The 15,241-nt window shown below is 51.9% G+C and overlaps 2 protein-coding genes across 2 annotated transcripts; both read right to left on the reverse strand.

Annotated features, from left to right (window-relative positions):
- Positions 1-716: 716 nt before the first annotated feature.
- doc2a (double C2-like domains, alpha) lies at positions 717-9,248 on the reverse strand. The gene is made up of 11 exons (XM_018764329.1): positions 9,071-9,248; positions 8,238-8,560; positions 7,794-7,873; positions 7,056-7,130; positions 6,842-6,951; positions 4,878-5,004; positions 4,532-4,591; positions 3,233-3,435; positions 2,664-2,745; positions 2,389-2,485; positions 717-2,057 (listed from the first exon to the last, which is right to left on the reverse strand). The coding sequence occupies exons 1-11, from the start codon at positions 9,097-9,099 to the stop codon at positions 1,921-1,923; spliced, it is 1,323 nt and encodes a 440-aa protein (XP_018619845.1). The 5' UTR covers positions 9,100-9,248; the 3' UTR covers positions 717-1,920.
- Positions 9,249-13,197: 3,949 nt separating this feature from the next.
- Positions 13,198-14,274, reverse strand: nupr1b (nuclear protein 1b). The gene is made up of 3 exons (XM_018764297.2): positions 14,025-14,274; positions 13,661-13,805; positions 13,198-13,540 (listed from the first exon to the last, which is right to left on the reverse strand). The coding sequence occupies exons 1-2, from the start codon at positions 14,119-14,121 to the stop codon at positions 13,678-13,680; spliced, it is 225 nt and encodes a 74-aa protein (XP_018619813.1). The 5' UTR covers positions 14,122-14,274; the 3' UTR covers positions 13,198-13,540; positions 13,661-13,677.
- Between the last annotated feature and the right edge of the window lie 967 nt (positions 14,275-15,241).

Consider the following 15,241-nt stretch of genomic DNA (forward strand, 5'->3'; position numbering starts at 1 on the left):
CACCTGGAAAAAATACTTTTCGATGCTTTTTAATATGACTGCATGCTTGCGACGGACTGGCGTCCCGTCCTGGGTGTGTCCCCTCCCCCTCTGGCCTTACGCCCTGTGTTGCCGGGTAGGCTCCGGTTCCCCGTGACCCCGTATGGGACAAGCGGTTCTGAAAGTGTGTGTGTGTGTGTGTGTGTGTGTGTGTGTGTGTGTGTGTGCATGTTGAGACCCGAAGAATGCATTCTCTGTGAAGAAAATAGCTGACTCCAGAGCTCGATCAACACATTTAACTGAATAATTTTTCTCTTCAACATAAAATGCTCCCCTGAAAGCAGTGTTTTTGTTGACAGAACCCAGTGATGAACTGTTGAGCTTCACGTGGGGGTTGGATGACGCAAAGTGGCTCCTAAGCGTATTGCTTTCAGGCCCTTGTATGGAGTCATCCCACAGGCAGCTTTCTGCATCCATTTCTAAAGGACCCGTTTTCCCCACCTTTGAAAGGACCCTTTGGAAGTTGTGTTTTCCTGGAAAGCTGATGAAAGCCGCGGTACGTGAGTGTTTAAGTTGCGTGCTGAGGTTTGCTGTATGCACACAGGATTCCCCTGCTAGTGTAACTGCAAGAAGTGATGCAAAGAAACTCACTTGGTCCTGCATTCCAAATATACTTTATATATTCAACAATAGCATTCCAAATCCATTTATGTTTCATAAACACACACACACACACACAGATAGAAATATAAACATCACTGTCTTCCAGAATGGAAACCATAGCAGTATGAACAAAGAGGCATTTTCCGAGATTCACAGTCATACACGCAGTCAGCACTGAAATCACACACAGAATCACAGCAGGACCCAGTAATGCTGAAAATGCCCCCTTTCATGTGTCGCTCGACGACATAATGAGCACATGCTTTATTTAAAACATGAAGCTCTTGTTATGTCCTGTTATCATGGTAATCGGACGACTTAAACCAGTGTCAAGAAGCATCCCTCTCAACCTTTAAGAGCATCATAACCAGCAAGTGCAGCAGCACAACAAATGAAATACTGACCGGAATGTGGCAAATATCGAGAGTACACCGAGCATCAGGACAGGGATGGGGACCGGGTTAGTTAGTTCATTTTTACCACCGAGCAGAGGCAGTTTTCCGTACTTTACACGCACACGTCCACATGGAAGAACTGGCTGATATCCTTTTGATCGTTAGCGAACTATTGATGTACAGCATTTGATGTCTATTATTTGTGGTTTCTGGAAGCATTGCTGAACAGTCTTCACTCTTGGGGAGGAAAGGGTCGGTCAGGTAAACCGGAAGGTATCACTAATTAGTAGTGATAATATGGTATCTATGAAAACAGACCTGGAGCAGTGCAAAATACTGCAATGGTTGCATTAGTTTTGACTATTTTCGTAGCGAAATAAACATGACATAATGTGATAATGGAGCAAAAAAGAAGTACATTTTTGCCATTCCTTTGCTGCCAATAAATGAAAATTCCTCCTCCTTTTTCTTGGTGGCTATACATGAGGAGCGCATAGAAATGTGTAATTGTTTCATATTATTAAAATACTTGATTTCATATTTGTACAGCACAGGGGGTGGTGTTATAGACATTCATGATTATAATTTACATAACTGATTTGCTTGGGCCTGTCCTACATCAGGTTGATTGGTATTCATGCTACTGAACTGAGTAATCTGGGCAAAAGCAGTGAAAAATATTACAAAACCTTATTGCTGATGTGCTGTCAGTTTTGCTTCATCTTTAAAATTTCCATGATGTTGCCATTTTTAAAAAGGATTTGGGCGAAATCTGATTTGACTGCGTTGGATTCCCTCAAAATGTGGATTCGTCGTTGAGAGGCCAGTAAACGCAGTGTTACATCGTACCCTCATGTGACACGCACGCAGAGCACGCCGCCACTCAGTCATGAAAGGTGGATCCTGGGAGCTTGTTGGTGAGCGTGTGCCATCGCTCCACGCGGCCCCCTCTGCTTTTCAGGCAGTCGAGCCAGTGGCGGAGCGGCTCTCCCTGCGACTGGCAGCCCAGAGACACGCCACCTGCAGCACGACAAATGGGAGCCACGGTAAAGCGCTCTTTGCATCTAGAACATGAAAACGGTGCAAAGTGTGCGTCGCACCTGGTGTCTAGTACTAGTTTTTGCTCGTTCGTGATCTCTGGTTCTCACCAGTGGGGATGAAACCATCTCTGTAAGTGCCGATTGGTATCGATGGAAGCGCTGATTACACACTTAACCCTCATTGGACTAAAAAGAGGGAATGGAACAAGGGCTGTTGGAGAACGCATGTGTGGGAACTGTGTGATTGTGACATGGCCATTGAGGGCATTAACGCCTTTCCATGTCAAGAACAAGGTGCAGCACAGTCTCACCGATGAAGTCGTTGGATTTGCCCAGGTCGTAGTCCCACACCGTGATCTCCAGGGTCTTCTCGGACAGCTCCGCTAGAGAGATCTCGTAGAAAAACTCCTGGGAGGGATGCAGGAGGACGTGAGACGTACTGGTGAGGACACATGTTCATTTACTGACGCACAGGTAAATGAACGAAGTGAGGCACGAGCACACTTTGGTGTAGCTCCAAGCACACAGGTGTAGCTGTGCCCTAGTGGGGAGCTGGAGATGGTGCTCATTCACTGAGACCACCTACCTCGTTGTATTCTGGGTTCAGGGTCTTTTTCATGATGGCCGTTTTGTGCTTGGACTTCTTGTGCACGTCTGGCTTCAGGTAGCTGGGGAGGCGAAGGGTCAAAATGAAGCGAAGGGGTTACTCAGTTTTTCTGCCCTTCCTAAAGCGTACACACACTCCTTTTATGAGGGTTTTTCACGCGTTTCATGAGATTTTGATTATCTCCTTTGGACGACAGTAAACAGTGAGAGCAAACATATGCGCGCTCGCTCGCCCACCCACCCACATACCGAGGAGAGCACAAGATGGAGGGAGAGACAGTGAGAGACAGCCTCACTTAGAGGGTTTAAAGAGCAGGATCCCATGCACGTAAAATTATTATTTCCACTGACACTGTACCTTTTTACCTTTGTTTTTCAAAAAGAGCCTTGTGCTTTACTAGTTAGTTACTAGTTCGCCCTTCAGTCAACAACTTCCTTCTAAGTACTGAACCTCAGTAAGAGGCTTCTTTGTATTGTCAAAGTGACCTCCACTCGTGCATCTAGCCGGTTCCAGATGTAGCCCGCCCCATTACACTCCCACCACCTCACATCTTGACGTAGGGGTCCGAGAACCCGTTGACGTCCATAGCAGCCAGGTGGGCGCAGCGCACAATCCCTACGCGTAGCCCAGGGCGCCACCCCTCCGCCTCTTCTCCTGCCTCGCTGTCGCCCTCTCTGGACGGGGGCTGGAACTGCAGGGCTAGCAGCAGGCGACCACGCTCCTCCAGTACCCCCTGCTGCTCACTTTCCCCCTGAGGGCAAGGATAGAATGAGAGGGAGAGAGAGGATGACAGCAGGAGAGAAACACCCTTTGTGTTTTGGTCACAAAGCAAATGAGTGAAACATAAACCCGCTGGGTTCAGACACAGTATGGCAGAAGTCATCAGAGCAGCTGACAGGGAGTGACAGGGAGAGAGAGGAGGATCCCTAACGAGAGCCGCCATGGCGAAGGACTGACGTGTCAGTGGGCAGCAGTGATGCGGACGGACTTTACCACCACAGAAACCCGGGAGCGGCTGACAGCATGAGGTCACGCAGATTGTGAAGCCTTTCTCTGAATGCAGGTGTGTCCTTTTGGCATGTTGTGTGCATGCCATGTGGAGCGTGTGGGTGCCGCGAAAGGGATTGATCATGTGTCTCTGAGCACTCCGGCCTTTCTGCAGAGTCCGGCACGATGACATCCGGCTGCCCGTGATGGGACCAGGATGCTGCACGCTACCTCCGCCGCCAGTCCTGCACATGTCCCCAGCAAGGTGCCTGTAGAGTGGGGCGCCGCACACACAGGACACGTGGAGACGGAGCCGTGCTTTTCCTGCTTGCTGCTTTTCTGCCGTCTGCCTTATCGGCACTGCTGCTCAGTGCTGAGGGAATTCCCAGAAACATGCTGTGGGCCTTTAGCATCCCCATCAGAGCTTCTGCTTCTCGGTCCACTGAGGGCAAGTACAGAACGAGGCCCCTGTTCCTCCCTCACCTTCCACGACCAGGGGCAGCAACGTTAATTTGCGCGGTGACTGTGATCGCTCACGGCACAAAAAGACGTGACTCATTCGGTGTCGATTAGCAGTTCCTGGGCGGCTCTCCCCCATTTGCTCTCTCTGTGCTGTGTTGGCTATGCGATGCGTGACGGAGGTGACCTGCATTGTTGCCTGCGAGGTGCCCTGGAGAAGGGAGCCCACTCAGCCGCTTAATGACCCTGCTGAAAGTGCTATTAATCCTGTTGTTCAGCAGCGGTGCTGGGGAGCAGAGGGGGGCGGAGCAGGAGAGAGAAGGGGTGCGATAGAAGGAAGAGGAGCCACTCAGACACTCGGAGGAGGAGGGGCGGGCGAGAGCCTTGTGACGAGGGCTTACCTCGCGAAGGTAGCAGGAGATTCCCCGTAGGGCCGCGCTCATCGTGGTGGGTGACGAGAGCTGGACGAGTCAGGAAACAAGAAGAAGGAGACAGTACACGGAACTTGAGCTCTTCTTTTTTCTCTGTTCCAGGTGCAGCACGGAGAACCTGAAGGCTCCAGGTGAGCAGCAGCTCTTAGGGGGACACGGACATGTGAACGACAGCTGGAGGACAGTGGAACAGGCGTGTTGGGGAGCGATGCTCACGCTATTCTACAGTACAGGCACGTCAGCCTCCTCACAGACTAACACTGGGCTCATCAGCCAGCAGTCCTCTTCCCCCCAGCCCCATGCCCTGCCCTCTTACCGGGGGAGGGTGCTCCAGGCACACGTTGTAGTGCTTGGCCTGGTCTGGCTTCACCCGCCGCAGAGCCACCCGCACCTCTCCGATGAGCTCGTTGTGGGTCAGTCGGTCCTCATCACACACTGATATCCTGCCAGAGACAGAGGAGGGGGGTTGACAGGTGGGGACTGTGCTCCATTCTCTATGGAGTATGCTGGGACAGATCTGATTCAGTCTCTAAATGGCTCCTGCTGGGCAAAATTCCCCTCCGAGTGAAATGCCGAAGAGCTTTTAATCTGGCCAGCAGTAGCTGAGTGTGACCAAGTGTAACCGGGGTCTCGTAAATACAAGATGTATTTCTTTGAAAATACAGTGAATTTCCAAAGAAAACAGAGTATTCCGCCCTTGTTCTGCTCTCAACACAGGAACAAATGATAGTGAACAATTGAAGCCAATGGAAGTGTGACTGAGAAAAACAGGAAATGATGGAAAATTGTGAGCAAACATGATAGTGTCACTTACTCAGAGGATAATGTGCAATTGGCAGCAGGGTGTGTTGTGTGGGCACCAGAAAAGCGTGCTGTCAGTACAAGGCTTCCCAAAGTGACACCGTCCAAGACTGCAGCACGGTGGACACAGCAGGGCCTTTACTGCCTGTGTCTGTGTGACGCTGTCTTCTGGGGATACCTGTGGGCCCGCAGCGGTGCGCAAGAGCAGGACAGCAGGCCCACGACAGTTGATTACGGCGTTAAAGTGAGGACAGCAAGCGAATGCTGGCACGCTGTCGACACACCCGAGAGGGTGTCGGGACGAGAGATTTCGACAAAACAAAAAGGAATAAATAAACGGCAAGGAACGAAAAGAGAGGAGGGGCACGTGATCCGGTGGACAAGCGCTGGCGTGTAAGAGGCGTGATGTGAAACGCACATCACGCACATCAATAGCACTTGACCTTTAGGGAGCAGAGGAAGAACCGGAGACCCAGCGTGTGCACAAAAGCCCAGCACGAGACAGTGGTGTTTGCTGCCAAAAAGAAGGATGGACAGAAGGTAGGACAATGTCCCATGAGGCCATTTCAGAGTCCAGAGTTAAAGAGGATGTGAAGGGAGTCCCCTTTTGGAGTCCACAGACAGTCTGGTCCATACGTGGAGCCATCCAGAACAAGGGAAACGGGCAAAGTGCCATTCGCTCGCAGGAAAAATGTGCAAAACAAAGGAGATCCTTGAGCTGTTGCCCTGGGATACCATTCATTAGTATTTTAGGCACAGCTGCCCATCTCCTGGCATTGCCTTGTGAGCCCCGGCACAGCAGAGGTCTGAAGCAGGAAGACCGGAGCTTCCCGCACGCTGAGGGGTGTGGGGTGTGGGGTGTTGGGGGAGAGGTGACTGACTGAGCAACGGTGGAGCGCTCCGACACTGAGGATCCCAGCAGGGTGGAATGCGATCACACAGTGCCTTCTGAATGCTAACGTGCCAGAGGGAAAGGCAATGTAGACAAGGCTGGACATCTGTCTCTCTCTCCTTCTTTCTCTCTGTCTCTCTCACACACACACAGACAGACACACACACGCACACACATTTCACTTCACTTACAGGGCATTCCCAAGAGAAGAGCCCTGTACAGTGTGAACGAGGAGCAGGCATGTGGAAACACGAGCAGCAGGTGGGTGTGAAGCACCACACACACTTGGGAGAGGAAACAGCACTGTCTCTCATTGCGGATCTGAACGTTCAAGCCATGGGAATTTCGTAGGAGCTGCATCGCTTTTCCACACCAATGCAGTGCAGATGCCCTGGTGTTCATCATACCTCATATGATCATCAGCATGTGTGGAGTGCGCTTGGGGAGCCTCTCCTAAGCGATCCGAACGCACAAAGGCGCGGTGAACGCACAATCCCTGAACACCACTTCCGTACTTGGTACGCCCCTCGCGGCGCATTCGCACGCACAGGCAGTGGGGCTGCAGCGCGATCAGCTGCGACACCTACCTGAGGGTCCTCCTGTGCATGTCGTCCTCGGTGATGCCGCAGTAAGTGAGCGTCTCGTTCCACACCGGGTTCAGGCAGTTGCGCACAGTGCGCGTCTTCAGCTTGTTGGCCTGCAAGAGAGCGGCGGGCGCAGCTCCTGTAACGAGAAGTCCAGCACCCTCCCCAAACCCCTCCGCCGACCCCTGCTACTCTCCACGAATGGCGTCGACCTCACCTTGCAGGCCCCGGGGAGGAGGTGCAGCTTCACGTAGGGGTCCGCCAGGCCGTTGAAGTCCATCGGCTTGAGGCCCTGTCAGGGAAGAGCAGAGGCGATGAGCACCAGGCGCGTCACAGGGCTGTGCTGGAGGACCGCAGAGAGCACTTGCACTAGGGCTCCCCCTTTACGCCTGAACATGTTCTACAGGTTTTCCCATCACACAAACTCTTCTCGATGCTCTTGAAGAGATCGAGATGAGTCGTGAGGAACACTAGAGTTGAGAGCTTCGTTCTCATCCTTGCCACATCGATTCCTTAATTGCAGTCTTTCTTCCTCCCTTCGTCTAGTGGGAATTTAACTGCGCAGAGCAGGACCTTGTCAGCAAAGCCTGGAGGCAAACCTGACAGCAGATCTGTGTGAAATGAGGCCAGACATCTGCAGAGGAGACGGCTCCTTTCTCCGAGAGAGGGATTCTCGTGCTCATTAGGCTTTTGACGCTCCCCCTGTGGGGGCCGGCCACCTCGCTGTGCACATTACTGCGCATTTCAGCGCTCTTTGAGGGGATCTCATTTGGGGCGCCGTTGGGGGCCGTGACGCGCGCCGTCGTCTCGCACCCGAGTAGCACAAGAGCGATTGGCTGCGTCGGGGAACAGGAGAGCAGCTTCAGCAGACGAAGTGCAGGCAAAAGCGTGAGCGCCGGACCTCCCCGACTCCTGGCCTGCGCCACGGAGCGGGAGCCGTGGTGGAGACGAGTACCTTGGCTCTGAAGACGGTGCAGTGCAGGGAACTCGTAGACCTGTCGTAGAGCAGGCTGAACTCCAGGGTGCCCAGGGATGCTGAAAATCAATAGCAGGAGCTGCGATAAACAACACGCATCATGGTATGTTGCACAGTACGGGAGGTAAAGCAATGATGCTGCGCACGTGTGTGTATGTATGTGCGTGCGTGCACGCTCCTGTCCTCCCTGCTTTTTTGCATTGCTCTTTGGAGTCGGTCCCATGTGGACACGTCCAGACACACTGACCACCCATTTAATTGAGAGAGAGCCTCCGTGAATTGCCGCCATCTTTCCTGTGGCACCACTTGTCTGCCACTGTCTTACATGAAGTCATGAATCCCGGCCCAGATCCACTGAAACTGCGTGTGTGTCACCGTGTTTTTCTAGGGTGTTCTACGCCGGACACGGAGCGAATGTCTCACTGCTGTCGTCACTGTCGCAGCTCTCGACGTCCTTGGGCGTGTCCACCAGTGAAATGGTTCCGCCTCTGCTGGGGGCTCCTCCCATTGGGAACGACAGAAGGTTGCCGCCCTGCACCGCAGAGGCTCCGCATGCGGGACCGAGGGCCGACGGGAAACCGGCGGGGTTGGCTACACGGGGCTCCGAAACACAAGAGGCGGGTGAGAGGCGAGGGAAGTAGGCAGAAATTTGTCTGATGGGCCGGATGGGACCGGGGGACACGTCGATGGCCATGTGCTCCTGGATGGAGATGGTCAGTCGTCGTCCTTTGTGCTCCGACGGGGAGCTGGAAATGGGAGAGAGAGGAGCGCTGTGGAACACCAGGCATCAGGAATGCTCATTCATTGCATACAACACAGCGCGCATACACACACACACGTGAGAGGCCGAGATGCTGGTTGGTAATGAATATTTCTCTGGAAATGATTCAGTCCCGGCACATTTCCAGGTGGTGGTGGTGGTGGTGGTGGTGGTGGAGGGGGGGCAGCATCAGCTCAAGCTAATCCCTCATTTTAATGTCAACAGAGAGCTGTCAGCCCTCAAAGTGTTCACTTGAGGCATCTTTAATCCTATGACAACGGAGGCGATGAGAAAAACAAGGCGAGAAGAAAAGTAATAAATGTGAGCAACAGTGGCAGTCGGTGCTCAGACTGAGCTCTGCCTCAACGTCAAGGGCCTCCGTACCACAAGTTGGAGGACAGACAAGTTGTGCCACATTCGCTGTCTCGGTGAACACTGGTGTACGCACGCACGCACCCACGCGCACACACAAATACGCTCTCTTTCTTGCTCTCACGCTCTGTCCTGGTCCTCGTGCTCCTCCATCACCAGCTCCGGTCTCTGGAGATCAGCTCCCTCCCAGTGGCACCTCTCTCCATCCCTCTGCCAGTGTCTGTCTCACCGGCACCGGTGTTGCTGCTCACAGAGAGGAGTACCCGTTATGTTACCTGTGAAGCAGTCAGTCCGTTGGCTCGTGATCGTGCCTCACTGTCGTTCGCATTTTCGCTTCTTGATGTAAAGATGAAAAGAAGCCAGGAGAGGCGGCACAGGCAGACAGGGGTCTTTCATGCAACATTTCCAGCTGCAAAGTGATTATCATTTAAACCTGAGTCCCAGGTGACAGGTAAGGCAACGGAGCAGAAGAGGATAAACCCTTGTGCTCTAGCATCACACAGTCTGGCTGCTGTGCTTAGCTCTGAGATGCTCTGAGAAGCTCCAAGAACACCTGAGAAGCTCTGAGACACTGAGAATCCACGAGAAAAGCTGAGAAGCTCTGGGATGCTCTGAGACATTCTGAAAATCGCCCCAAAAAAACCTAAGGAGCTCTGAGAGGCTTCAAGATGGTCTGAGAAGCTCTGAGATGCTCTGAGACACAGTGAGATGCGCCGAGGGTCACATGCAAGTTGCAGACACAGATAGAGATAGAGGGAGAGACTGCAGGGAAGAGAGGGAAAGAGGAGGAGGGAGAGGTTTGGGTGTGGAAGGAGAACACTGATCGACTGAGAGAAAAGGTAGCAGAAAGATGACTAGAGATGCAAAAGGTATGAAACAGAGTAGAGCGAAGACAGCAGTAAAGGTGAACACAGAAAGGCTTCCGTGATCATTTAAACATCTCTTTCTTACCTGAGCGACAGGCGCAATGTGAAAAAGTCCGGTGAGAACGGATGGATCCTAGAGCAGGCGGAGCGCACTAACAGGTGGCTGAAAACACAGCGCAGCGCAAGAGGAGGTGGAGGAGGAGGAGGAAACGAAGAAGAAGAGAAGCAGAGCAGCTGTCAGAGAGTATGGAGAACTGAATGAAGGGGCCAAAAGACAAAGTTGCAATGGAGGCAGGAGAGACGGAGGACGGGAGATGAGGGACAACACAGGGACGGTCTTCTCAGAGGGGAGCAGCACAGTGTGAGATTTTTCCTCGAGAATCTGTTTTGTGTGTGTGTGTGTGTGTGTGTGTAAGAGAGCGAGGCAGTCTGCCTGCCCCCCCCTCCTCCCCCGCCCCTCTCACTCGCTCTCTCTCTGTCTCTTTCACAAACACAGCCCCTGCCCCCCACCCCCTGGCCCTCGCTCCCTCTCCTTTGCGGTTCGCACATTTCGCAATATCCTTTCGGCGCGCATGCATTAATCCTCACTGTCAGCGGTAATGAGCGGCCCTGGTCGAAGCGCACCTTTCTGTCACACAGCCCCTTCCTCCTTCCATTCCCACGGTGCCACGCGTAATGATGTCAGTATGCCGTACCACAGTCATCTTTTCTTCCACTTTGACCACTTTCTCCGTGTCATGAGGACTTGAGACACCTCTGTGCTGGAAGTGATCATGTTGCATCGAACCCTTGCGTAGGGGTGAGGTTGCCATTACGAGGGTCTCCTCTCCTCCACTTGTCTCCTCCTGTGCCGTGACAGCAGTCAGCGAGGGGACATCTACCAGTCACTGAGACGGTGGGGGCTTATTCCCTACTTCTGCATGCTCCAACTTCTCTCAGTTCTCATCCCCCCCCCCCCCCCCACATATGTGCATACGCACCTTCCCTCCCATTTCCGCAGGCTTTCGTCATGGTTTCTGGGGGCTTCTCTCTTTCTCACCCAACTCTCCTCACTGCGCCACCGCAAGACCTGGGAAGCGTTCGCTGCCCATCAACATCATGATTTCTCTCGAAATCACGCCAGGAATTTAAGTAGGCAACAAGAGGCTGATGCAACAGGAGCAATTTGAAGGGAGAGCAATGCATGAAAGTGGAAAGGGGCAGCTGGAGCTGTGGGGTCGCTGACTGGCCCGATCACGTGCGGCGTCTTGCCAGCACGCCAACTGACCGCAGAAATGGGCGCCGGGAGCAGGCGAAAGATGCCATTGTGAGAGCGTGAAGGCCCCGGCGAAGGTCCGGCACCCTGTTACGCACCCGCTCAGCTCTGTCTCGAGTGTTTGCCGAAGAGCCCACAGGAGAGGCCGTTGACAGAGTCCATGTGGGGCACAGTGCTGAGCTGTGAGGCGTCGCCACAGTGTGTTCCCGGTCCCCTCATACACACATGCAGTCGGAGCCTCCAAGACCTTAAGCAGGTGAAGAAAGGCAGAGAGCGCAATGCCGCCCATACACACACAGCCGTGACACCGCCGTGCTCCCTAGCTGTGTGTATGGCCCATTTCTATGGCCCATTTCTGTGCCCCCCCCCCGGGATGCAATCCATGCTGATCCCCATGCAGCAGCGCTCATGACTGACACCCAACGCCACGGAGCTGGTCCACACATCCCTGCACACCCACGACTGACCGAAAGTGGTCAATCTCTATGGTCTCTCAAGGAATTCTGTTGCTGGTTGCTAAGCAACAAGGGGAGCTTCGAAATCATTGGTAATATAATTGGGTTGGGTTGGGTTGTGGGGCTATAAAAGAATGAAGTCATTACCTAGAGGGGGGAATAAATGGATTACATGTAAAATGCCACGAAAATCTCTGATTGTGGCTATTGTGACTATCTGCTCTCTGTTTCACGTTTTGAATCTCTGATTGCTTGTAAGGATCAAATCACGTCGGACTGATTTTATTGTAACCCTTCGTTAAATACTCAATTTACAGTCTTTTTTTTAATTCAACTGTTAGCAATCAATGAACCTATATGACAGTGGCATTATTATTATTATTACTACTACTACTACTACAGTCATTCATATTAAATTCTGTCTTTGGCAAAATGTTTCTCAAAGTCATTTTGTAGCAACTTTGAATATGCGATGTGGGGAAGTGAGGCCTCAGAAAAGGTAAAACTTAAGTAGAAACTGACATTAAAACATGAGCATAAATGTTGTGCCGTTGCCGTGTTCTCTCACTCTTGGCTTCTCGGCTTGATCCAGAGGAACCAGAACTCCCCACCCATACCATGTCCCACCTTCAGCAATTTAAAAAAAAAAAAAAACAAAAAAAAGGACAATGTGGTAAAACAGGGTAAAGAATACAGGATGATCTCAGCCTTGTCCCCTTCTGATCTCTGATCTGTTCACTTCACCAGTCTTGTTCTTACCCATAATTCTCTCTGTCTCATCCTTTGGGTGGCTGCATACAGGGAATACAGCTTTCTCAACAGAAAATTCAGAGCAAGTTCATGGAGCAGTGAGGAGATCAGGGGAGAAGTGGCTCTGAAAAAGATGTATTGACTGTTGAAAGGGATTCAGCAGCTCTGAGGGACACGGAGCTCATTCCGCCACATTGTAGTCAAAAGTGAGAACCTACAGACTTTTATTTTGGACCCTTGTTCAGTGGATAGAGGATTGAATCCTGCAGGTTTCCGGGTTCAGATCCACTGATGGTCCTGTAGGCCGTAAGCACAGCGTCCAACATGATACGGTGAAAAACAGGAAGGAAATGGAGAGAGACGAGGAGGGGAGACGTGCGAATGCTTTGGTAGGTCAGACGCAGACACGGTATTGTGCATCGGTATAGGTTTGATGGCGGAGACTGGAAGGCCAGACGGGCCAGATGGTTTGGAGCAGGGCCGGCGTAAAGTGTGGCGTGAGGTCAGGGTGGATCCTGCGTCTCGTACCATGTTATCTGCAGGGCTGACTTGTGCCTTCGGTGTTTTGAGGGTCCTAGCTGTCATCGTGATTCCCGGGATCTCAGTCGATGAAGTAGAGGGATGGGTGAGTCGTCCACTTCAGCGAAGAGCTCAGGACATGTGCACAGACCAGCGGGGAGGCGAAGGAACTCGATCTCGGAGACACCGAGCTGTACGTGGTTGAAAAGTGCGAGGGGTGAGATGTTCTGCACATCAATGTAAAACGTGCTACCGGGTGCGTGTTGTGTGTGTTCTCAGATCATGTATATTTCTGTAACTGATTTGAAGGGGAGGTTTGTGTGTCCAACGCGCTCAGTTTCAGCTGGATGGTTGGTCAGAAAAGAACACAAATGCAGAAAACACACACACACACACACACACAGAGGTAGGTGTAAAGAGTGTTTATTTCAAAGTGAGCATGTATTTCACTGTAGTAAATGTGGGCTTGTTTTTGCCCATGACAAGCGCATCTCCTCCTCCTCCTCTTCTCATCTGTTACGCAGTCAGGTTGACGGTCCGGCTCTCGAGTCGCCGTCTCCACCTGCGCAGCGGTGTCGGCTCTTTGGGTCCAAACCCTCCAATCTGCCAGGCTCTTCACCCTGTTTCACCACGTCTCAATCTGATGGGCCTCTTCTGTAGTCTCCAGTCCGCATCTGCTCTCTGTCCATTTTGCGGTCCATCTCCAAGGCGGTTGTGGTCCTTTACCATGTTTGTCCGTCCGGGGTCATCTGGAATGCGGTAAAACGTGGTTTCAGAATGACGAGGGAACATTGACACTAGGAAAAACTTGAAGGCAGGTGGAATAATTGAGCTTTGGAAAGAAGAAGCGCGTGCGCGCGCACACACACCTTGGTGAGTCCCCCGCTCACTCTTTGCCCCTCTTCTCGGACCTCTGCAGCTTCTCCGTGATCTTGCGCTCGTGCCCCGCGGGACAGTGTCGGTTCGTGTTGCAGCTGGCCTCGCGTTTTGTGCGGCCCTTGCGGCTCGCGCCACCTGAGACGGCAAAGCCAGCACCGGGGTGAAAAAAGACACACACACACACACACACACACACACACACACACACACACACACACACACACACACACACACACACACACACAGAGTGTTTCCAGGCGACGTGACACTGTGCCATACATGAGAACACACTGTACTCAGTAGCCAGTACACTGGGGGAGGAGGGTACAGCAGGAGTAAGAGATGTGGTCTTACCGCAGTACCGCTCAGTCAGGTTGTAGTACTCGTACTGGTCGTAGTAGTTCTCCTCGAAGGTGGTGGGTTCTAGTTTTTTCACGTCCACAAAACTCATGGCTGGAAGACAGAGGCTCACAAAGCAGCAAAGACGATGACTGATGACCGAGGACTGATGACTGAGCACTGATTATATGCGCAGTGTGTTGTGTCTCTCCGACCGCACGCCTGCTCCCCGCTTCTGTTCCTGTTGTTTTCCAGTGCAGCTCGGCTCTCGCCTCATTTATAGTCCCGTCTCCATCCCCCCGTCACACCCCCCCACCCTTCCAAGGGCGGACTTTCACACTGTAAACAGTGAGTCAAAGTTGCATCAGCCCTGGTTACAGTGTGTCCAGCGGGCGGGACAGCGTGTGCAAACAAACACACGGCCTTCTCTCCGCTGCAGGACACTCTACACTTGTCTTTTTCCCCTCTCCTTTCTTTTTTTCTTTCTTTCTTTCTTTCGACAAGGATTCAGCAGCTCTGAGGGAACTTTCTCTTTTCTAAATTACTTCACATTTGCACTATGTGTGTGGACAAGCTATGTTTTGTTTCATGTTTGTCCTTCTCCTTTGTCCTTCCTCCTCTCCACTTATGATTAGATTACAGTCCACGTTTATCTTCGATGTGAAGGTGAATGTTCAGGAACACCTGATCAACGCTGGGCTTTTTCTCCCTCCGCACTCCAGGCTCCCAGCGTGTGAGGGGGACTTGAACCCTTGTTTCCCCTCGTTTCCCTCTCGTACCCTTCACTTGACCTTCGTTTGAGTGAATGTGAAACACATCAATATGTAAGTGAAGGAGGAAAGCTCTGTAATTTGGCCAGAGGAGTTAGTTCACATGATACATTATTTTGAGTTTCCATAAGTGTGTTTTTACAAACATGAGTAATTGCACCTTGAGAAGGATCCAAAATCTTGTAAACGTTGTTTAAAGGCTTTGCAGATGTCATCATTTGTCACGAATATGAAAGTATGTAGAGTCTGTAAGGCTTTTGAAGTACAGTAATGATTACATACTTTCATATTCGTGACAAATGATGACATCTGGAAAGAAGCAGAAGGTTCCAGAGAATTCCAGCTGTCACTGGGCAAACTGGCATATTTCAGATCTCTGTGTGTGTGTGTGTGTGTGTGTGTGTGTGTGTGTGTGTGTGTGTGTGTGTGTGTGTGTGTGTGTGTGAGAGAGAGAGAGAGAGA

The sequence above is a fragment of the Scleropages formosus genome, chromosome 8, assembly GCF_900964775.1.
Source record: "Scleropages formosus chromosome 8, fSclFor1.1, whole genome shotgun sequence".
In the NCBI taxonomy this organism is placed as follows: Eukaryota; Metazoa; Chordata; class Actinopteri; order Osteoglossiformes; family Osteoglossidae; genus Scleropages; species Scleropages formosus.

Coding starts and splice junctions, on each gene's coding strand:
- doc2a (XM_018764329.1), bottom strand. CDS start 9,099: ATGGAGGAGCACGAGGACCAGGACAGAGC. Junction 7,874..8,237: donor CTGCGACAGTGACGACAGCA/GTGAGACATTCG, acceptor ATTGATTTTCAG/CATCCCTGGGCACCCTGGAG. Junction 7,131..7,793: donor GCACCGTCTTCAGAGCCAAG/GTACTCGTCTCC, acceptor CTTCCCTGACAG/GGCCTCAAGCCGATGGACTT.
- nupr1b (XM_018764297.2), bottom strand. CDS start 14,121: ATGAGTTTTGTGGACGTGAAAAAACTAGAACCCACCACCTTCGAGGAG. Junction 13,806..14,024: donor CCTGACTGAGCGGTACTGCG/GTAAGACCACAT, acceptor TTGCCGTCTCAG/GTGGCGCGAGCCGCAAGGGC.